Genomic DNA, 24,697 nt, shown 5'->3' with positions numbered 1-24,697 from the left:
GCACTTACTCCTCATGTAGGATCTTTGTCCTTAGTGTGCTGTACATTGAGATTTAATGCTATAACTAGTACTCAAACAGTATTTTTCACTTTATGTTTCTGTGTGGGAGCAAACTGTTGAAATCTTTACTTAATGTATGCTCAACTGATCTTCTGTATATAAAGAGAATTGAAAATGAATCTTGATGTGAATGGAAGGGGAGAGGGAGTGGGAAAGGAGAGGGTTGCGGGTTGGAGGGACGTTATGGGGGGGAAGCCATTGTAATCCATAAGCTGTACTTTGGAAATTTATATTCATTAAATAAAAGTTTGAAAGGAAAAAAAACTTATAAAAAAACGTATAAAAAACTTAAAAAAAAATCTTTTACTCTCCAATTAATATCCAATGAATAAATCAGAATTAAAAATCATATAAAGAGAATCGAAAATGAATCTTGATGTGAATGGAAGGGGAGAGGAAATGGGAGAGGGGAGGGTTGCGGGTGGGAGGGACGTTATGGGGGAGAAGCCATTGTAATCCATAAGCTGTACTTTGGAAATTTATATTCATTAAATAAAAGTTAAAAAAAATTAAACATCATAAACTGGGGAATATGGTCAAGGGAGCCAAGAAATGTTCCTGCTCATTATCCCCCAAACATAATTAGTTCATGTTTCAATCATTAAATAATATTCAAGAACTCTTTAGCTTACCTTATAAAATTATTAAGAATAATTATTGCCAAATTATAAGGAATATATTAAACTATCCTTATCTCTTGAGGAAAAGAAATATGAGTAAAAACTTCTGAGCGAGGTAGGAAAATATCAGATCAACTTCACATTTGTTTTTTGTTTTTTGGTTTTTTTTGACACGCAGAGTTAGACAGTGAGAGAGACAGAGAGAGAGAGAGAAAGGTCTTCCTTCCATTGGTTCACCCCCCAAATGACTGCTACGGCTGGCGCACTGCGCTGATCCAAAGCCAAGAGCCAGGTGCTTCCTCCTGGTCTCCCATGGGGTGCAGGGCCCAAGCACTTGGGCCATCCTCCACTGCCTTCCCAGGCCACAGCAGAGAGCTGGACTGGAAGAGGAGCAACTGGAACAGAACTGGTGCCCCAACTGGGACTAGAACCCGGGGTGCCGGCGTTGCAGGTGGAAGGTTAGCCTAGTGAGCCACGGCGCTGGCCACATTTGTTTTCTTTCTAACAAGGTTAAACACCTCCTGATCAGGTTCTTATAAATTCAAGAATATTATTTTGTAAACTACCACAAAATATTTTGAAATATATGCATATCAGGAGTATTCAAAAAGTTCATGAAAACTGCATTTTATAAAAAGAACTATGTATGGATTTCAAAATTCTACACCAAAATAAGCATTTATTAATTACATTTTTCCAAGAACATTCTGAAGTACCTTTGTACATGTTGAAACTTTGAATAATCATTTAACTTGGCATATTTAGACATTCCATAAAGAAGTAGACACCTGCTAATGAAAAAAAATCACGCAATAAATTCCTCAAAGCATATTCACCTAAAGTATGCCTAGGATGGGTGTTTGACATAGTGGTTAATATGTTCCTATCCCAGCTTCCTGCTCGTGCACAGCCTTGGAGGCAGCAGTGATGGCCCAATAAATGGGTTCATGCCACCCAGTTGGTAGATCTGGGTTACATTCCTGGCTCCTGGCTATAGCCTCAGCTAGGGGCTGTTGCAGACATCTAGAGAGTGAACCAGAGTATAGGAGAGCTCTTTCACTGCCTCATAAACAAATAAATTTTTAAAAGTATACTTTACTCAGAAGATGACCTGGAAGAGTATCCTGTGGATAATTATTAAATAAATTTACTATGAACAATATAATACATTAAAATATACCTTAAAAATGAGATTCAATTAACATAACAATAATAAAAGTAATATAATAAAAGGTATCTTAAATGTATCTGCCTAGTTCATTTTACAAATCAGCAATTTCATGTTCAGAGAGATAAAATGAATTGCCAAGGTCATAGAGCTAACTAATAAGGCATAAATGTGAACACAAACCAAGTCTTCCAACTATTAAGCTAGTTCTTTTTCCATTATCTTACAATATTATATGTATAATCATATATGTTCGAAGAAGTTAGTGAAGAGAGATAACATTTGGGAAGTCAAATTTTTGATCTGATAAGATGTTCATACTTTTTTTTTTTTTTTTTGGACAGGCAGAGTGGACAGTGAGAGAGAAAGGTCTTCCTTTGCCGTTGGTTCACCCTCCAATGGCCGCCGCGGCCGGCGCACCGCGCTGATCCGATGGCAGGAGCCAGGTGCTTCTCCTGGTCTCCCATGCAGGGTCCAAGCACCTGGGCCATCCTCCACTGCACTCCCTGGCCACAGCAGAGAGCTGGCCTGGAAGAGGGGCAACCAGGACAGAATCCAGCGCCCCGACCGGGACTAGAACCTGGTGTGCCGGCGCCGCAAGGCGGAGGATTAGCCTAGTGAGCCGCGGCGCCGGCCAGATGTTCATACTTTTTAAAACTATATTTGAATGTAATAATCTCTCATGTGTTTGAATAAAACAGTACTAACAATACACAGTTTTGTTGTTGTTGTTGTTGTTGTTGACAGGCAGAGTTAGACAGTGAGAGAGACAGAGAAAGGTTTTCCTTCCGTTGGTTCACCCCCGAAATGGCCACCACGGCCTGCGCACTGCGCCGATCCGAAGCCAGGAGCCAGGTGCTTCTTCCTGGTCTCCCATGCGGGTGCAGGGCCCAAGCACTTGTACCATCCTCCACTGCCTTCCTGGGCCACAGCAGAGAGCTGACTGGAAGAGGTGCAACCAGGGCTAGAACCTGGTGCGCATATGGGATGCTGGCACTGCAGGCGGAGGATTAACCCAACAATACCCAGTTCTTACTGCAGCTTTTCCTAATCTTAAATGGTCTTCAAAACCTAAGAAAAGGCATTTAATGCTGAAGGACACTGGGAATTTGTTCTCCGAAGTTTCACCTACTGTTTAAATGTCTCACATCAGTTTAAGCAAATAATATTAATTAATCATAACTAAATCACCAAAATAATTTCCTACAAAATGCATCTGTAAAGCATATTAAAAGGACTATTAAGACTTGGCACTCTGTTTATTAGCCAATTCCAATTTTAAAAAGGATAAAAGAGAATCTCCTGTGGATTATGCAAATGATCAAACTATAAAACAATCTCAGAATATACAAACCTTCCAAATAATTTTCTCAACTGGAAGTATGTCACTAAGGCTAGATTTTAACAGATATTGTTGAACAGAGTCTAAGAATTAGTCTCTAGATTGCTATCAAGTATAATGTTGACTATAATTTTGGTATCAAGTATAACATTGACTATAATTTCCTACACTGCTACTCCTAACATATAGATCAATAAATTAATTATTATTGATTAAATGATTCTTCAGAGAATCAATATTTTTCAAAAGGGATATTTATCACCGTGTTATTTAGGGCAAAATGAAATAAATGCTCATGAGGAGATTCATGAGGCATATTATATACATATGGATGGTTAGTACACAGCCATTTTAGTGAATTAAACAAAAAACTATTATTGGAAGAAAATATGTTCAACTATTTTATTTCTGTTCTCTCATCTTCCTCCCTATACTAATTCTACTTTTTCTACAATGAACACAGTTTACTTTGGCAACAGGCAGGTGGGCAGACAAAAAAATTACTGGGTTATACTACAGATAAAATTATCAAACATTTTTATATATGACTTGCTTCAAATTTTTCCATCTATAGATCAGTTTAGAAATCCACTTTTGTTAGTGTTTTTCTAAGTAATTCCTTAGTCATCTGGAATTAAGTATGATATACATTTAAATTTACCTTGTCTTCTAAAATAACTCATCAACTGTTTAAATATTTGTTGAAATATACATATTCCAGATTATTAGAACTGGGGATTCCAAGATGGCAGAATAGGAAACAGCGTACTGCACCAGGGTAGGGATAAATAATCATAATTTCAAAAGTGTAGGAAGGACATTCTCAGGGGAGAGTAGGAGGGAAAACTGCAGTGGAAATTCTACGGAAGGAAGAGGAGCATAGTGAATCTGCGTGCAAGCTGTGGACATGCGGCATGAACACGGACACAACACACGACTCTGGCAGCTGAGAGCTGGAGAAAGTGCCAGCTTTGGAGACTGGGATGAGATCACATTGCAGCAATGTGCCACTGGTGATATAGCCAAAGGGATAGAGTAGTGTGAGTCCAGCCTGGAGCCCTAGGAGAGGGAACCTGCTGACCCAGTTAGAAAAAAAAGGCGGAGGAGTTTCTCTCACCCTACGGCCCCCAACAACAGCACCTGGCAACCAGCTGAGAGAGGATGGGCACCATTATGAGCATAAGCAGAAGCTGCAGAAGCCCTTGTGCCTACAGTAAGCAAATTGCTGAGACACAATGCCACCTTCTCATCAGGGCTGGCAGCAAGAAATCCGGTGCTATTGGCAGGGAGAAGGCAACATTAGGCCAGTGGTGCATGTATGTGTGCGTGATCCAGAGATTCTATCAGAGGGAAAATCCACATTCCCCACTGACTATGAGTTTGGCTGGGAGGACTCTCTAGGGGCTGCGCATCCACAGAAGACTGTGAGGCAGCCCCAACCTCCCAATATACCACTGGCTCTGGGCTCAAAGATGTCTAGGTGGAGCACCCACAGGCACTGGCTCTAGGAACATCTGCCTCTGGATCGGACAGGCTGGTGGAGTGGGGAGGACCCTCTGTATCCTGTAACTGTGGAAGCCTTGTGGACTGAGACTGGGAACTCTGTGAGTGCATGAGAGAGTAGCTGGGTCTCTAGGCAATCACTGTGCAGCTCCACACTCTCGGGGCTCCCTAGGTGCCTGGGGTGGATGACTGCAGCAAGATCCACGCTCCAGTGAGGACTGCACAAATCCTTTGTACAGTTCATACAGCGGCATGGATGAGTGTTGCACTCACCGGTGGCTAACGCATGGACACGGATCATCTTGGAGGAGAGGAGGTGAGGGTATGATCACACCAACAGAGTTGATCATACCTTCCCTTCTCTCTCTCTCTTTTTTTTTTTTTTTGACAGGCAGAATGGACAGTGAGAGAGAGAGACAGAGAGAAAGGTCTTCTTTTGCCATTGGTTCACCCTCCAATGGCCGCCGCACCGTGCTGATCCGAAGGCAGGAGCCAGGTGCTTCTCCTGGTCTCCCATGGGGTGCAGGGCCCAAGCACTTGGGCCATCCTCCACTGCACTCCCTGGCCACAGCAGAGAGCTGGCCTGGAAGGGGGGCAACCGGGACAGAATCTGGCGCCCCAACCGGAACTAGAACCCAGTGTGCTGGTGCTGCAGGTGGAGGATTAGCCTATTGAGCCGTGGCACCGGCCACCTCCCCTTCTTTTGACAAGAGGAGATCTACCATACCCAACTTGGGTGTCACCCAGCACAACTTTGCTGTCACCCTGGATACTTGCCCCACCATGGAGCACTGACCAGAGCTCCCTGGACATACCCAGCACACACCTCTGGGTATTCATTGAAAGTACAGATATTCCACTAAGCCAGAGAGGCACAGTTCAAAGACAAAAGCCATCAGAGGGAAAAACTAACAAGTATCTCCAAAAAATGCCTTAAGTAAACAGAAATTCAAGAAACAAGAATAAGAAAGACAACATGACCCCTCCCCCCAAGGAAACACCACAATACTTCAATATTAGAATGTTAAGATGAAAAGATTAATGAAATGCCTGAAATGGAATTCAAAAGATCAAAACACAGGATTACGGAGAAGCAACGGGAAGCAAATCCACAAATTAAAGATAACCATACATGATATGAATGAAAATTTTTCTCATGAAATTGAGATTTGATAGAAATATCAAAAATGAAAAATTCAATGGATCAAATGAAAACCATGGTGGAAAGCCTTAACAACAGACTTGGTGAGGCAGAATAAAGAATACCTGAACTAGAAGACAAATCTTTGGAAATATCTGAGTCAGACACCCCCCCACACACACACACACACAAGAGAAGAAATTAGAAAAAATAAAAAAAGTGCTGGAAATTTATGAGATATTATCAAATGACCCAACATTTGGGTCTTAGGACTTCCTGAAGGTGTAGAAAAAGAGAATGAATTAAAAGGCATTTTCACTGAAACAATTACAGAAACCTCCCCAATTTGGAGAATGAAAGAGATATCCAAGTAAATAGGAAACACATAGAACTTCTAATAGACATGACCAAAAAAAATCTCCACCACAACACACTGTAATCAAACTTTCAACAGTAAACCATAAAGAAAAGATTCTAAAAAGTATATGAGAGAAATGCCAGATTACTTTCAGAGAATCCCTAATTAGACTCACAGCTGACTTCTCACCAGCAACTCTACAGGCTAGGTGTAGAATGGTGATATATTTTCCAAGTCTTAAGAGAAAAAAACTGTCAACCCAGAACACTGCATCCTGCAAAGCTCTCGTTCATGAATGAAGGTGAAATAAAGACCTTCCATAACAAATAGAAATTGAAAGAATTTGTCACCACTCATCCAGCCTAACAAAATAAGCTTAAGGATGTGCTACACACACAAACACAGAAACATGGTCATCACTATGAAAAAATGTGAAGGTAGAAAATCTCCCAGTAAAAGTAAAAAGGAAATTTATAATAAACAATAGGTATATTTACAGAAAAATGGCAGGGCCAAGTTTTTACTTATCAATAGTCATGTTGAATGTAAATGGCCTCAACTCTCCAGTTAAAAGATATACACTGGCGGAATGGATTAAAACACAGACCCATCTATTTGCTGCCTATAAGAAACACACCTCACCACAAAGATACATGCAGACTAAAAGTTAAAGGATAGAAAAAGATATTCCATGCTAATGGAGAACAAAAAAGATTAAGTGTACCCATCCTGATATCAGACAAAATAGATTTAACACAAAAACTGTTAAAAGAGACAAAGATGGGAACTATGTATTGATTAAGGGACCAATTTGGTCAGCACTGCAGCTCACTAGGCTAATCCTCCACCTGCGGCACTGGCACCCTGGGTTCTAGTCGTGCTTGGAGCGCCAGTTTTGTCCTGGTTGCTCCTCTTCCAGTCCAGCTCTCTGCTGTGGCCCGGGAAGGCAGTGGTGGAGTATGGCCCAAGTGCTTGGGCCCTGCACCTGCATAGGAGACCAGGAGGAAGCACCTGGCTCCTGGCTTCGGATTGGCGCAGTGCGCCGGCCGTGGTGGCCATTTGAGGGGTGAACCAAAGGAAGGAAGACCTTTTTCTCTGTCTCTCTAACTCTGCCTGTCAAAAAAAAAATTAATTAATTAAATTTTAAAAAGGGATCAATTTAATAGGAAGATGTGACTATAATAAATGTATATGTACCCAATTACAGAGTGCCTGGTATTTCAATTATTAAGTAAACTGAAAATAGATCTCTGTAAAAATTTTTTTAACAGATTTATTTTTACTTATTTGACAGTCAGAGTTACACAGAGAGAAAAGGAGAGACAGAGAGAGGTCTTCCATCCGCTGGTTCACTCCCCCAATTGGCTGTAACAGCCAGAGCTGTGCTGATTCGAAGCCAGGAGCCAGGAGCTTCTTCCAGGTCTCCCATGTGGTTGCAGGGACCCAAGGAGTTGGGCCATCTTCCACTGCTTTCCCAGGCCTCAGCAAGGAGCTGGATCAGAAATGGAGCAGCTGGGATCAAACCAGCACCCATATGGGATGCTGGCACTGCAGGTGGTGGATTTACCCACTATGCCATAGCGCCAGCCCCTCTGTAAAAATTAAGAGTGAGAACAGGAGGGGGAATCAGAGAAAGAGTTGGAGCATGGGCATGAGGAAGGGTAGGGTGGGAAGTATCACTATGTTCCTATATCTGTATATATGAAATAGATGAAATTTGTATACCTTAAATAAAATTTTTAAAAAAGGAAATGTACATATTCTATTGCTAGGTAATGCTTCCATTGTGGGAAACTGATCTATATATACTAGGGCTTGCTTTTAGACTCTCTTTTCTGTTTCCATAATTGGTAACACAGTGATACAATTTTTGCAGTTTTACAGTATATATTTTAGTATTTGGTCAGAAATATAAAACTTTTAGCAAAGTTCTCAGAACACAAAAAGACTTCTTTTTATCATGAGTAGTAAAACCAGTTTTTCTTGTCATGAGCTGTTAGCCTGGGTTGCCCTTTTACTTTTGCCTATTCTACTCTTAGCTCTTATTTTTCATGTGTCCACTGAGTCTTATCACTTGGGGACCAATGTAGTGGTACAGTGGATTAAGCCACTACTTGTGATGCTGGCTTCCCTTATGAGCACTGGTTCCAGTCCTACTTGCTTCACTTCCAATCCAGCTCCCTGTTAGCACACCTGGGAAAGGAGCAGAAGACAACCAAAGTGCTTAGGCCCATGCTGCCCACCTGAGAGGTCTGATGGAAGTTCCTAGTTCCTGGTTTCTGCCTGGCCTATATCACAGCTACTACAGCCTTTTGGGGAGTGACAAAGCAGATGGAAGGTTTCTGTCTTTCCCTTTCTCTCTGATATTCTGCTTCTCAAATAATAAATCCTTTTAAAAAAAATCTCTAACAATTATTCCTTATGCCTAGTTTTCAATTATCATGTATTTCAGTGACCAGTAACTAGGCATGTGGTACTTTGGAATGTTTCTGTACTTCAGTTTTGGTTCTGCCTTCCAGAGTACTTTATGTCTGCTGACTTATAGATACTTATTTAATGCCTTCTGTGTCGTTCCCTCTTTATTCCTCATTTTTTTGGCAAAACTTCCCTCATTCACTGAGAACTTCAAAATTACCACTGGCTCAGAAACAGGTATAAAACATATTAAAGAACTTCAAAAGGGTACAAAATTAAAAATCTTAGCTAGGTCTTTCGTACATTTTTAGACAAGCCATAAAAACCACTATCAAATCTATCATATTTTACCAATTTCTTTTAAAAACTTTAGGATCACATGGCTTAGTCGAATAATTTTAGAAACATGTTATCAAAAGTTCAATGCCAAAGGTTTGCTTATGATTACTGACAGAGTTACTGTATCTTGGCAAGATAACAGAGCCAACAGTTTTAAAGTTGCACAATTATACTTTGGATGGTGCACGTCCCTAAGTTCCTCCTCTGAGGCTTCCCAAAAATGTTTCATAGAATATTTGCTATGAAGTAATTCACACCAAATGAGAATTAAAAGATCTATTTTGAAGTGATAATCTGATCCAAAAATAAAAGAAAAACACATTTTTTAAAAAGGACACAGATAAAAAGTTCGTGCCAACAATGAGAACAACCTTACTAACAATTCAGAAAGGAACATCTTCTGAGTTTATTTTTTCCAAATTCTACTTCATTGTTTGTACCATCTTTTGGACCAAATCCAAAGGATGTTAACATGCTGCTTTCAGCACAGAAAAGCAGTCTAACTCTGGCTAATGCTCACATACAATGATATAGAAGCCAGAACCCTTACAATTTACTTACATTTTCAGAATCTTTGAATAACTTATACAAAGCATACTCTAAACTTTTGGTAAGTTGACTGTAAAAACTAATGAATTTTTTTTTTGGCCCACTTAAGATGGCAAGTGGTAAAATATTTGAATTAAAAAAAAATTTAAAAACAATGATTTGAAATACAGGTTGAGCAATCCTAACCTTAAAACTCAAAATCCAAAATGCCCTGAAACTGAAACTTTCAGAGTGCCAACATGACACTTAAAAATTTTCAAAAGAAAAAAAATCATATTTTGGAGCATTTCAGATGTTTGGGTTAGAGATCAGATTAGGAATGTTCAACTAGTAAAGCTCAAGCAAATTATTCCAAAATCTAAAAACCTATGGTATCTGAAATATTTCTGGTCCCAAGCTTTTCAGATAAGGGATACTAAACCAATATAAAAGAACCCAGACCTTGGGGCCAACACTGTGGAGTAGCAGGTAAAGCAGCTACCCACAGTGCTGGCATCCCATATGGACAGCAGTTCAAGTCCTGGCCACGCCACTTCTGATCCAGCTCTCTGCTTTGGCCTGGGAAAGCAGTGGAAGATGGCCCAAGTCCGTGGGCCCCTGCACTCATGCGGGAGATCTGGGAGAAGCTCCAGGCTCCTGTCTTTGGACTGGCACAGCTCTGGCTATTGTGGTCAACTGGGGAGTGAACCAGTGGATGGAAGACCTCTCTCTCTCTCTCTCTCTCTCTGCCTCTCCTCTCTCTGTGTAACTCTTTCAAATAAATAAATAAATCTTAAAAAAAAAAAAAACAACCCAGATCTTGGCTTCTAATATTATTCCCTACTCAAAGGGGACAAGGATACTTGAAGAAATGGCTAACTCCAAGGTTGAGGAAGAGAAGGAATAAGATAAGCCTATATCTATTTGTTGGGTCAGAAAAGTAGCCCTGTCAAAGAAGGAATACAAGCCTGGGAGGTGACCCAGGTCAAATACAGAACATTTTTTGAATTAAAATAATGAAAATAATAAAAGGGCAAGCACTGTGGCACAGTAGGTTAAGTGACTATCTGCACAACTGGCATCCCATATGGGCAGTAGTTCAAGTCCTGGTTGCTCCACTTCCAATCCAGTTCCCTGTTAATGTGCTTGAGAAAGCATCAGATGATGGCCCAAGTCCTTGGATCCCTGTCACGCCTGGTCCAGCCCTGGCCACTGTGGCCATTTGGGGAGTGAATCAGTAGATGGAGGATCTCTCTTTCTCCCTCTGCAACTCTTTCAAATAAATAAATCTTTTAAAAAAGAAAATAATTAAATTGTGTGCTATAAAGGTAGGGGAAGGGACAGGAGACTGGAATCCATGAGTCCATGTCTCAGATCAGGCAGAAAACAGGAGAAAACTCATGTTTATAAGTGCCAACTGCTGACTGGTAAAAGTAGATAGAGAGAATATGGTGTTGGAAAATAATGACTTTGTACCTATGATAATAAAAATCGGCATAAAAATCATCAGTACATGCTAAATCTAAGGGAGAATGACTGATGAGCAGAATATGTCCAGAGTTTTAAAAGGTTCTCCTACAGACTGTTTATTAGTTGCACAGAAAAAAACAAAACAAAACAAAACAAAACAAAACAAAACAAAACAAAAAACAGTAACTACACAGAAGGGAAATCTCATGACTGACAAGGTTACCAAAATTATTAGCATTACTGAGGGGCAGAGAAACAGCCTGTACTTCTACAAGTATACTCTCAGAAGGACACCCTTACAAGAAACACAGTTAAAGAATATTCCAATTGAAGTTCAATCTGAATATGTAGACAGGAAACACCAGAAAATACAAAATAAGCAACATTCTATTAAAAATGGTGGTAGTTACACTATTAAAATATTAATGTCATAAGACAAAGTTTGAGTATTACAAATAAAAAAAGCCAAAAGATAAATGAACTGTAAATGCAGTATATATTGTATACTGGCTTCTACACTGGAAGAAAGAAAAGGCACAGGTGGCTACAAAAGCTATTACATATTAGGTCAAATGACAAACTGAAATATAGATGGTAAAATATTCAATGAATGCTAAATTTTCAAAGGTTGATAACTGTATCATTTATGTGTTTTTTATGTTCTTTGAAATGTAACTAAACAATTTAGCATCAAGGAAGATGAAATATGTAGCTTTCTCTCAAATGGTTCAAAAAAACTGTGTGTGTGCACACTTTTGTTTATAAGGGAGGGAAGGAGAAAGAAGAAGGAGACGAAGTAAGGTTGAGGAAAAGAGGAAAGGTGAAGAGAGATCTTACATAATAAATCAATAGAGCAGAATGACAACAAGGTTCATGTGAATAAAGGATATATAGATACTGACACTATCCTTATAACTTTTTTGTTAGTTTGAAATTATTTCTAAATAAAATGTTTTAAAAATATCCAAGAATTTCCAGATCCATCTGCCATTATGCCTTAAGCTGCTGACTTTCTGTCAATTTATCTAGGAAAGAAAGGCCTAGGTAGTAAGAAGTGAGGAGGGAGAACCCAATTTAATCACAGTGAATTTCCTTAGACAATCCTAGGAAGTTGTGAAGAAGTATTGTCATGAATATGGAAATAACATAAATATTACATTCTCCACTTTAACTTGGATTCTAAAGATCAATAAAAAAGGTTACCTAAAAATTATTTAGCACTTGGGCTACAGAACTCTAACTTATTCACACTGAACTGACCAGAAGGGGAATTGGATCCACTATCTGTTGGCATTAAACACTATCCAGAGCAGAGGAGACCATTGGTATATTCTTCACTTTCTGTCTTCACTGACAACATAACCTCTTTTTAAATTTTTTTTTAAGATTTATTTATTTCAGAGGTAGAGTTACAGACAGAGGGAAAGACACAGAGAGAGGTCTTCCAACTCCAAATGTCTGCAAAGGCCAGAGCTGGGATGATCTGAAGTCAAGAGCTTCTTGTGTCTCTGACATAGGTGCAGTGGCCTAAGCCCCTGGATCATCTTCTACTGCTTTCACAGGACATTAGCAATGAACTGGAACAGAAATGGAGCAGCCGGGACTTGAACAGCTGCCTATATGGGATGCTAGCACCACAGGCAGCGGTTTAAGCTACTATACCACAGAGCCAACCCTGACAACATAACCTCTTCATTTCAAATAGAAGCAAGAGGCTGTATTGGTCTGACAGTCATTAAATATGTCAAATCAAATATTGAGTAGTTTGTATAATCAAAAGCCTTCAGTTTTGTTTTTGGTTTATTTGTTTTTGAGAGGCAGAGAAAAAGAGACACAGAAAGAGAGTTCTTGCCTACTGGTTTACTCACACAATGCCTGCAATGGCTGGGACTCAGACAGGCTGAAGCCAGGAGCCAGGAATTCAATCCAGGTTTCCCATGTGGGTGGCAGGAACCAAATTATTTGAGCCATCACAGCTATTAGCTGGAAAGTTGAAGTCAGAGCCAGAGGTGATCATCCCAACTGGCAGCTTAACCACAGTTCCAAACACTAGTGCTAACTTTCAGATCTTAATATGGATTCTCACAAAGATCTCAAAGAGGAGGGACTGCAGGTGATGTTGATAATGCACATTTTATGAAACCTTTTAATATTTCATGGTAAATTAATGAACTAACAAGATGGTTTAATGAACTAGGATGAGTCTTCATCATGAAATATGATTTGGGTCTTCTTGTATTGAAAAATCAGATTTCTGCACCCAGAAAAAACTCATATGAAACTTATAAGCGCTGGCGCCGTGGCTCACTTGGCTAATCCTCCACCTGCAGCGCTGGCACCCTGGGTTCTAGTCTCAGTTGGGCACCGGGTACTAGTCCTGGTTGCTCCTCTTCACAGCTCTCTGCTGTGGCCTGGGAGGGCAGAAGAGGATGGCCCAAGTGCTTGGGTCCCTGCACCCGCATTGGGAAACCTGGAGCAAGTACCCGGCTTCAGATCGACACAGCGCCAACAGTAGCGGCCATTAGGGGAGTGAACCAATGGAAGGAAGACTTTTCTCTCTTTCTCTCTCTCTCACTGTCTATAACTCTATCTCACACTGTCTAACTCTGCCTGGCAAAAAAAAAAGAAACTTATAAGCATGAATTGGTACCGTGAGACAATGTACACACAGGTTGAGTATGCCAGATGCCTAAGATAAAGGTCACACTGTCTGATAACCAGCACCTACTGACAAGTGGTAAAAGGTATAAAGACTGTGGTTTCTATGAGAATAGGCCCAAGATGGGTTCCTCCTAGTACCTAGAATAGGTTTCCTGCCCATCCCTCATTCCTGAAATTCCCTAAACTGCTGATATTGTCATGAATCCTTTCTGCTTTAATTAGAGAAAGCAGACCCAGTTATCAGAAACTAAGAACCTCAACCAATACTCTAAAAGAGCATTTTAAATGTTTATACTTCTAACCTATGAATTCTGGCCTGATCATATTGATAACACCACCACTATTAAGAATAAGTTAACATTTACGTAGGCACTTAAATGATATATCAAGCATTGTGATACATGATTTACAGATATTCTGATTAAGTGTTTTATGTTTGATGAACAATCAACACCTGGGAGGACTGGCTGGAAAATCACAGGTTTACCAACAGAGGAAACCATTTTATTAATAAAGCAATTCATGGAGACTATATTCTTACAAACATTCACATTATGATCAATATTTTAAAAGACACTTAAACCTGGAAATTAGTTTTACCTTGTTGCTCTCTGTCAAACGTTAAACAGAAACATAAAAAGTAGTTCATGATTTTTAAAGTAGCCTATAAAGTTAAAACTTGAAGTTTCAACAAAAATAAACATGACATTAAAATATTCCTAAATATTGACCTTGTGATTGTACTTTTGAAAGAAAAGTTTTTTGTACCTGGAGATTGATCTCCGCCTCATAGAAAGTTAGGCATGAGCAATAATGTCGATCTGAGTCAATATCTGTCAGGACCACCACGAAGAATGTTGGCTGTTTCCTCTCTCTGGACAGCTGCCATCCACCAGGCTGACAAAACTGAGAGAAATAAAGCTGTCATGTATTAAAAGCATAATGAAAATATACCAAACATTAATCTATGAGAAATGTTAAACATTCACCCATTTAATAAGATTACTACTGGATGTGGCATGTCATATTTTTTTTTATTTTTTATTTTTTGAAAGGTAGAGTTATAGACAGTGAGAGAGACAGAGAGAAAGGTTTTCCTTCCATTGATTCACCCCCCAAATGGCCGCTACGGCAGGCGCTGCGCCGATCTGAAGCCAGGAGCCAGGTGCTTCTTCCTGGTCTCCCATGTGGGTGCAGGAGCCCAAATACTTGGGCCATCCTCCACTGCCTTCCCGGGCCACAGCAGAGAGCTGGACTGGAAGAGGAGCAACCGGGACTGGAACCCAGGGCCCATATGGGATGCTGGTGCCGCAGGCAGAGGATCAACCAAGTGAACCACGGCGCCAGCCCCAGCATGTCATATTAACCAACATAAAAAAATTCATGCACAGATTCATAATGTAGGATATGTCTTTTTTTTCTATTTATTTATTTATTTATTTATTTTTGGATAGGCAGAGTGGACAGTGAGAGAGAGACAGAGAGAAAGGTCTTCCTTTTGCCATTGGTTCACCCTCCAATGGCCACCGCATTGCACTGATCTGAAGGCAGGAGCCAGGTGTTTCTCCTGGTCTCCCATGCGGGTGCAGGGCCCAGGCACTTGGGCCATCCTCCACTGCACTCCCTGGCCACAGCAGAGAGCTGGCCTGGAAGAGGGGCAACCGGGACAGAATCTGGCGCCCCGACCAGGACTAGAACCTGGTGTGCCAGCGCCGCAAGGCGGAGGATTAGCCTATTGAGCCACGGTGCCAGCTGATAATGTAGGATATGTCTTTTGAAGATATAGGTGCCATTCTGAGACGTCATCTCTGAAACCTAGGTTGGCATGTGTAGGAACGCAGCAACAAAATGAAAGACTTTCTCCCAATCATTAGTACAAATCATGAAATAAAGTCAATTGCAGGTAAAGTGAAAATTACCTGGTAGAAAAGAGAAAAATATAACAATTGCCTCAGAATCTAGAGAGTCTGCAATCCAGTGCAATGAAAGATATATCTTATTCACCAAGATGATTAAACTCTGGGCTATAAAACACACTTTAACAAATTTAGAAGAATAGATATCATACTGCTCTCGAGTCACAAAGAAACTAGAAATCAGTAATAGAGAGGCAGGTGGAAAATCCCAAAATACTTGGAAGTTAAGCAACACAATTTTAAAGAACACAAGGGTCAAGTCTGAAATCAAGAGAAATTCAAAACATATTTTCAACCAAATGAAAATGAAAACACAGCTTAATAAAAATGTTTGGAATCTAGTGCAAGCATTGCTTACTAGGAAATTTATAACACTGACTGTATATATTAGACAGAGGAAAGATCTAAAATCAGTAGTCTCAGCTTTTACTTTAGGAAATTAGAAATGGAAGAACAAATTACATCCAAAGTAAACTGAAGAAAAGAAATAATTAAAGTTTGGACAGAAATTAACGACACTAAAAACAGGAAATCAACCAAGAAAACAATGAAGCCAAAATCTGATTCTTTGAAAAGAGCAAAAATATTGAAAAGCCTCTAGTCAAGATAACTGAGACAAAAGAGAGATTTCACAAATTACTAATATCAGAAAGGAAGAAGAGGATACCACTACAGATCTCGTGAGCACTTAAAGGATAATAAGAAATACTATGAACACAGATATGATAACCTAGATGAAAATGGATTTGTTAAAAGACACAACCAGCCAAAACTCATATAAAATACAGACAACCTGAATAGACTCATATTATTTTAATATCTGAATTAATAAAACAGAAAGTACTAGGCTCAGATGTACTGATGGATTCCATCAAACATTTAAGGAAGAAATTATATTAATTCTCTACAGTTCTTTTTCAGAAGATACAAGAAAGACTTTCTAACTCATTCAGAAGGTCATAAACACTTGAATACCAAAACCGGACAAAGATATTACAAGAAAAGAAAACTAAAGATCAATATTGCTCATGAACATAAAAGCAAAAATCTTCAATAATATTAGAATATTAATTTCAATATTAAACAAAAAGAACATCCCAACAAAATGGAACTTCTACTAGGCATACAAAGCTAGTTCAGCACTCAAAAATCAATCACAGCCATCCGTCACTTTCATAGGCTGAAGAACAGTTACACGATCACATCATTAGATGCAGGAAAAGCATCTGACAGAACACAACACCAACCCATGATCAAAACTCTGAGCTAGAGCCCCAGGGCTAGCAAAGAGGCGGAGGCCACAGCTTAAAGGAAACCCTTGCCTCTATCCTTTTGTGTTTGTATAAGATAAAAGAAACAATCCTTCCCTATTGCCCAGAGTCCTGAACAGTGGGGAGACAGTTGAAAAGCATAGACCATAGTCATGAAATACATTAACAAGGAATTTAGTGCTATGGCCTGTGGCCCTCCAGCACAATAGGTTCACTTAGGGATGATATGCTTGACTGGCAAACCACTATGTGGGACCTGATGACAGTTCATTGATATTAAGATGGTATATTAGATTATCCCTTCAAACCACCCAGGGTTGCATTTACAAAAATTTATCATGGAAATACCAACAATAATAGCAGTATTTGTTTTGATATATAAAGATTAGTGGTCTTCTGCTTGAACAAATGTTTCTGAAGTTCTTTCATCTGATTCCAATCTACATGACTCCCTAGTGTTAGAGACTTCATATATCTATAAAATAAAGAAAACTACAACAAAGTAGCTTAACACTGGAACCAAAAGAATGCCATAAGATACTACCTTAAAGTCAGAATAACCTGAGTTACAGTTGAAATAGATTTTTTAAAGATTTATTTTTCTTTATTTGAAAGACAGTGTTACAGAGAGAGGGAGAAACAGAGAGAGAGGTCTTCCACCTGCGGGTTCACTCCCCAAATGGCTGCAGCGGCTGGAGCTACACCAATCCGAAGCCAGGAGTCAGGAGCTTCTTCCAGGTCTCCCACATGGGTGCAGGGGCCCAAGGACTTGGGCCATCTTCTACTGCTTTCCCAGGTCATAGCAGAGAGCTGGATCGGAAGAGGAGCAGCCAGGACTAGAACCGGCGCCCATATGAGATGCCGGCACTTCAGGATAGGGCTTTAACCTGTTGCGCCACAGCGCCAACCCCAGTTGAAATAGATTTTAAATTGTTGATCCTATTTTGATTTATCTAGCTGCTCTCTTATCAGACCTCATCTTCTTAAATTTTATTTTTTAATTTCTTCCTTCCATTCATTCACATTATCATCTGAGAAGACTTAAGTTCTTCCATTTTTGGATAATAATAACTGCTTTTAGAAACTGTAAAATAGTTACAAAGTAAGAATTTCCCAGGATCCAGAATTAAAAAAAAAAAAAAAAAGGAATACATGTATTATCTGGCCAGTGTCTTCACCCCAACTTGGTTGTGAGACTAAAACCATTCCTCACACTCTAACATATTGTAGAAGTCATCTGAAGAGAAGGAGGACAGATGCTCAGCTGCTACATCAAAGGAAGCAGTATTACCACAGCAGAACCACTACTGTTTAGGTCTTTTGTTGTTAAATGTTGAAGGGTGAACCAACGGCAAAGGAAGACCTTTCACTCTCTCTCTCTCACTGTCCACTCTGCCTGTCTGTGGGGAGCAACTGAGACTAGACTAAATTACTGGAACTAAGACTAATTCTATGCATCTGCTCTCCCACAATATGGCGCTGAGAGACAGCAAACAACTTCTACACAGCTGCCTTACCAGTTTGACTGACAAGCTGCAGGAGCTCATCCTGCTCCTGATTGGAGGAGAGCAGCGTGCTCGGCGTGTGGGCAGCAGAGTTGGGATTGGTGGAAGAGGACTATAAAGGAGGAGAGAGACAACATGCATGCATCAGGGAACAGCTGAGGAACATCTGAGCAGCCCCTGAGAGAGCCGGCTGGTGGTGTGCTGCTCCTCCGCGGAAGCAGGGAAAGCGGCGGGGGGGTGGGGGTGGGGGGCGGCAGGTAACCCGGGACGGCGTCGTTCCTCTGCGAGTGAGGGAACGGCAGCAAACCCGGGAAGGGCCGGGCAAAAAGAACAGTGCAGGGTCCGGTGTCGTTCCTCCGCAAATGGGGGAGCGACACCTGTCAATACTTTATCCATTTTAGTATTTTCTCTTTGTTTTGTTCTAGTACTATTGGTTGAACTCTGTGATTAATACACAATTATTCTTAGGTGTTTAAATTTTAACTGAAAAGTGATCCCTGTTAAATATAAGAGTAGGAATAAGAGAGGGAGGAGACGTACAATTTGGGACATGCTCAATCGGACATACCCCAAATAGTGGAGTTAGAATCATGCCAGGGGATTCCAATTCAATCCCATCAAGGTGGCATGTACCAATGCCATCTCACTAGTCCAAGTGATCAATTTCAGTTCACAATTGATCACACTGATAGGTCTAAGAGTCAAAGGGATCACACAAACAAGTCTAGTGTCTGCGAATACTAGCTGATAGAATCAAAAAGGGAGAACGATCCATCATGGGAAGCGGGATACACAGCAGACTCATAGAATGGCAGATGTCCTAAATAGCACTCTGGCCTCAGAATCAGCCCTTAAGGCAGTCAGATATGGCTGAAGAGCCCATAAGAGTATTTTAGGCATGGAAAGCCAAGACATGCTGAGGAAAAAAAAAAAAAAAAGAAGAAGACCTAAATGGAAGATCTCTGCGAGTGAGATCCCGGTGGAAAGAACAGGGCCATCAAAGAAGGAAGTACCTTTCTCTGAAGGGAGGAGAGAACTTCCACTTTGACTATGACCCTGTCGGAATAAGATCGAAGTTGGCGAATTCAAAAGGCTTCCATAGCCTTGGCAACTCATGACTAGAGCCTAGGGAGATTACTGATGCCATAAACAAGAGTGTCAAATTGTTAAGCCAACAACAGGAGTCACTGTGTACTTACTTCTCATGTGGGATCTGTCCTTAGTGTGTTGTCCAATGTAAAGTAATGCTATAACTAGGGATGAAACAGTATTTTACACTTTGTGTTTCTGTGTGGGTACAAACTGATGAAATCTTTCCTTAATATATACTGAATTGATCTTCTTTATATAAAGATAATTGAAAATGAATCTTGATGTGAATGGAATGGGAGAGGGAGCGGGAGATGGGAGGGTTGTGAGTGGGGGGAAAGTTATGGGGGGGAAGCCATTGTAATCCATTAACTGTACTTTGAAAATTTATATTTACTAAATAAAATATAAAAAAAAAAACAATACATCTCAGGAAGTTAGAAATAGAGGGCAACTAGCTAATATCATACTTAATGATGAGAAACTCAAAGTTTTCTCACTCAGATCATGGATAATCTAAGCACGTCCTCTTTTTCTTAAATATTTAATGAATTAATTTATTTGAAAGGTAGAGTTAAAGACAGAGAGGGAGAGTCAGAAAGGTCTTCCATTCTCTGGTTCACTCCCCAAATGGCTGCATTAGCTGGAGCTGTGCTGATCTGAAGCCATCTTCTACTGCTTTCCCAGGTCATAGTAGAGTATTGAAACGGATGAGGAACAGCCAGGACACGAACCTGTGCCCATGTGTGATGCCAACACCCGGGCAGAGGCATAGCCTACTATGCCAGTGCCTGCTCCAGTATATCCTCCTTTTACCAATACTTCTCAACACATTACCAGGAGTCCCCAACCAATAAAAAAGGAATAATGTCACACATATTGGTAAGACAGAAATCAAACTTTTTATTCACAGAAGATATAACTGTGTACCAAAAAAAATCAAAGAAAAGACAACAATAATAATAAAATAATAACAACTGTTCTGGAACTAATATGAGGGTACTTCAAGGGGCCGGTGCTGTGGAGGGGCTGGTGCTATGACGTAGTAGGCTAAGCCTCACCTGCGGCACTGGCATCCCATGGGCGCTGGTCTGTGTCCCGGCTGCTCCTCTTTCCATCCAGTTCTCTGATTATAAGGTTTATAAGGAACGGCAAAAGAACTGGGTTCACCAATACAATATTGAAGGAGAGCAAAGCTGGTAGGCTGACACCACCACAATGTGGTATTGGTGAAAGAATAGGTAAATAAATGAATGGAACAGAAAAGATAGCCCAAAAAGACACCACATAAACACAGTTAACAGATCACTGACAAAAGAGCAAAGAAAATACAATGGTGAAAAGAGGATCTTTTCAGGGTCAGCATTGTGGTGTAGCAGGTAAGGCTACTGCCTGTGATGCCAGCATCCCATATGGGTGCCAGGTAGAGTGGACAGTGAGAGAGAGAGAGAGAAAGGTCTTCCTATTCCGTTGGTTCACCCTCCAGTGACCACTGCGGCCAGCGCACCGAGCTGATCCAGCAGAGAGCTGGACTGGAAAAGGGGCAAAACCGGGACAGAATCTAGCGCCCCGACCAAGACTAGAACCTGGTGTGCCTGCGCCGCACACCGCTGTGCCGGCCCTGCTGCGCCGGCCCCGCCTGCCGCTGCTGGGAAGAGTGTGGAGGTACTCAAGTACTTGGGCCACTGCCATCCATGTGGGACACTAGATTTTGAGTTCCTAGCTATTGGCTTCAGCCTGGCTCTAGACCAGACTCTTGCAGCCATTTAAAGAGCAAACTATTGGAGGGAAGATTCTCTCTCTCTCTATCTCTCTCTCTCCCCCGTTATACCTTCAAATAAATAAATAAATATTTTTAAAAACCAATTACTTTGGCCGGTGCCCCGGCTCAATAGGCTAATCCTCCGCCTGCGGCACTGGCACACCAGGTTCCAGTCCCGGTCAGGGCACCGGATTCTGTCCCGGTTGCCCCTCTTCCAGGCCAGCTCTCTGCTGTGGCCAGGGAGTGTAGTGGAGGATGGCCCAAGTGCTTGGGCCCTGCACCCGCACGGGAGACCAGGAGAAGCACCTGGTTCCTGGCTTTGGATCAGTGCGGTGCGCCAGCCGCAGCACGCCAACCGCAGCGGTCATTGGAGGGTGAACTAACGGTAAAGGAAGACCTTTCTCTCTGTCTCTCTCTCACTGTCCACTCTGCCTGTCAAAAATAAAACAAAATAAAATAAAAATTGATTACTTTATATTATACACTTAAAATATCATTAGGATCATACTTTATAAGAAATTTTGAATTCTACATTCACAAATAAGATACAGGAAGTTTTAAAAAGTTGATACAAAATGCATGTTATGAGCAAATTATGCATGGGTTTCAAAATGTTTTTATCAAAATTTGTATATTTTAATTCCATTTCCACAAACTTTTTCAACTGTCCTTGTATATGAACTTACAAATGTTCAGAAAATAAACAACTTAATACTTTGCAAAATTTAGCATACAAAGTTTTTTGTTTTTTTTTACAAAAGATGAAAGAGTCTATGTTTCAGATTCACTTTATCATAAATTCAAACAGCAACAGAAACTTGGTTTCAGGATGGGATCCCACTATTTAATGAAAAGTACTCCACATCGCATTTAGATTTGAAAAGCATAGTGCTAGCTGGTTGAATTACTTTAATTCTTAACTAAAAGTGTATTGAGGAAGTAATAAACAATAAGGGAGGGAGTGGATGCTGTAATTCTTGAACCTGGGCTTGAGTCACATTTCTGACAGGAATGTGAGAGAATGTTTAGACAGCTGGAAACAGAGTAGTCACTAAAAGACAGTAAGCAGAATGATAAGCATTAAACAAACAGGATAAAATCTGGATTTTGTTCTCCCCAGTGTCTTTTCGGGCAAACAGGAAAAAAATGCTATCACAGGTGCAAAAACCTAAAATGTTTAGAAATCACCATCATAACTAATAGACCTATTTTTTCCCTCCTTTCTTCACACCATTGAGAAAACATATGTACCTGGAGTGACATTATTAATGAACATAACACATTCCTTTAAGGAATGAACCAACAGATATAAGATTTCCCCCTCTGTCTTTCCTTTTTCTTCCTATCACTATGCATTTCAAATAAATAAATCTTTTTTAAAATGTAGCTTAATTTAGATGGCCTACCTACATGGCTTTTGGTAAAAATTCACACTAAGATACTTCATTAAATTATCCAATGTTACATTGTCTTCAGCATCAGTATAATACAACTTATATTATGTGTATTTTAATATAATTGCTGAGTTAACACAAGCAAACTGACAAAACACTGTTTAAATTAATAAGGGTTTACCTTGGTTAGGAAGACAGGTCTCAGAATATATAAAAATCAGCAGCTTTCTTTGATATCAGCAAAAAGCAACCGGAAAAGAGACCTTATTTTTTTTTGTTTAACATGTTCTCAAAAACATAAGATGAACCCACCTAACCGAAGTCCTTTTTTTTTTAAGATTTATTTTATTTATTATTTGAAAGTCAGAGTTACACAGAGAGAGGAGAGGTGGGGGGGGGGGGGGAGGTCTTCAATCTGATGGTTCACTCCCCAACTGTCCGCAATGGCTGGAGCTGCGCCGATCTGAAGCCAGGAGCCAGGAGCTTCTTCTGGGTCTCCCACATGGGTGCAGGGGCCTAAAGACTTGGGTTATCTTCAACTGCTTTCCCAGGCCATAGCAGAGAGCTGGATCAGAAGTGGAGCAGCCGGGTCTTGAACCGGCGAGCATATGGGATGCCGGCACTTCAGGCCAGGGCATTAACCAGCAGAGCCACAGCACCAGCCCCTCTCCTAAGTTTTTAATATTCTGATATATTAGTCTCTGGAACAGTGCTACATATAAGGAGATATTCTTTCTTTCTCTCTCTCTCTCTCTTTTTTTTTTTTTTTTTGGTGTGGTTGGTTTTTTAATTTGAGAGGCAGAAATAGAGAAACACACACATACACGCAAATCCCACCCACACCCCCCACTCCCGCAATCTGTTGGTTCACTTTTCAAATGAGCACACATGCCCCTAGATGAAGCCAAAGTTGGGCTGCAGGAACACATCCAGGCCCAGGCTCTCCTGTGGGTCATGGAAACACACCGAGTTGAGCATCATCGCTGCTTCCCAGAGTCTGCGCTGGCAGGAAGCTGGAGCTGGAAGCCAGAGTCAGACACTGAACCCAGGTACTCAAAGTGGGACAAGTCTCAACTGACACCATAACTGCAAGGCTAAACGCCTGCCCCCATATATGTTATAAACACAAAATTTTCAAGAAGCAAACTCCAAACATAAAAATGAAATTATTGGAATAAGTTCTTTAAAATTTTTTAAAAATTAATTTATTTGAAAGGCAGAGAGCGAGTGAGTGAGAGAGAGCAAGCAATCTGCCATCCACTGGTTTACTCCTTTTTTGTTTGTTTGTTTGTTTTAAAGATTTATTGGGGCTGGTGCTGTGGTGTAGCGGGTAAAGCCACCACCTGCTGTGCCGGCATCCTATATGGGTGCTGGTTTGTGTCCCGGCTGCTCCACTTCCAATCCAGCTCTCTGTTATGATCTGGGAAAGCAGTAGAAGATGGCCTAAGTCCTTGGGCCCCTGCACCCGCATGGGAGACCCAGAAGAAGCTCCTGGATTCATATTGGCACAGCCCCGGCCATTGCAGCCATCTGGGGAGCAAACCAACGATGGAAGAACTCTCTTTCTCTCTGTCTCTGTCTCCTCTCACTCTCTCTCTTCTCCCTCTTCTCTGTGCAACTCTTTCAAATAAATAAATAAATATTTTTTTAAAAAGATTTATTTATTTATTTGAAAGGCAGAGTTACAAAGAGGAGGATTTGGACCATCTTCCACTGCTTTCCCAGACCATAGCAGGGAGCTGGATTGGAAGTGGCGTAGCCAGGTCTCGAACCAGCACCCATATGGCATGCTGGTGCTGCAGGCAGTGGCTTTACCTGATATGCCACAGTGCCAGCCCTACTGATTTATTCCTTACATGCCCGTAACAACTAAGCTATGCCAAGATGAAACCAGAAGCTTAGTATTCAATGTAACCAGACTCAACCATTTGAGCCAACACCCATTTCCTCCCTGGATGCACATTAGTAGAAAGCTAAAATAAGGAGCAGAGGTACAACTCAAACCCAGACACTCCAATATGGTAGACAAGCATCCCATGCAGTGACCATGCAACAGCTATGTCAAATGCCTGCAACATTTCAGCTTGGAAAAAAAGAAAAAAACCTGCAAACCAATTTCAAATTTAAAACCATTTCACAATGACAAGCACAAAAG

The 24,697-nt window shown here is 40.7% G+C and overlaps 1 protein-coding gene across 10 annotated transcripts in view; it reads right to left on the bottom strand.

The window, feature by feature from the left end:
* SBF2 (SET binding factor 2) overlaps window positions 1-24,697 on the bottom strand; it is a 517,136-nt gene that overhangs the window by 289,818 nt on the left and 202,621 nt on the right. For 9 of the 10 annotated variants that reach the window (XR_016231409.1, XR_016231408.1, XM_089328918.1 and 6 more), the window contains exon 3: window positions 14,374-14,511. Coding sequence is in view for 5 of the 10 variants with exons in the window: in XM_008266103.5 (XP_008264325.3) it covers window positions 14,374-14,511 (138 nt within the window). In the remaining 5 variants the exon portion in view is untranslated. Of the gene's footprint in view, window positions 1-14,373; window positions 14,512-24,697 lie in introns of those variants that run through there. The other variant, XM_089328919.1, reaches the window with a different exon arrangement.

This window comes from Oryctolagus cuniculus, chromosome 1 (assembly GCF_051225735.1).
Source record: "Oryctolagus cuniculus isolate XC-2025 breed Fujian yellow rabbit chromosome 1, ASM5122573v1, whole genome shotgun sequence".
NCBI lineage: Eukaryota > Metazoa > Chordata > Mammalia > Lagomorpha > Leporidae > Oryctolagus > Oryctolagus cuniculus.
The sequence above is the reverse complement of the archived record's forward strand: the minus strand, read 5'-3'. Positions and strand labels throughout refer to the sequence as shown.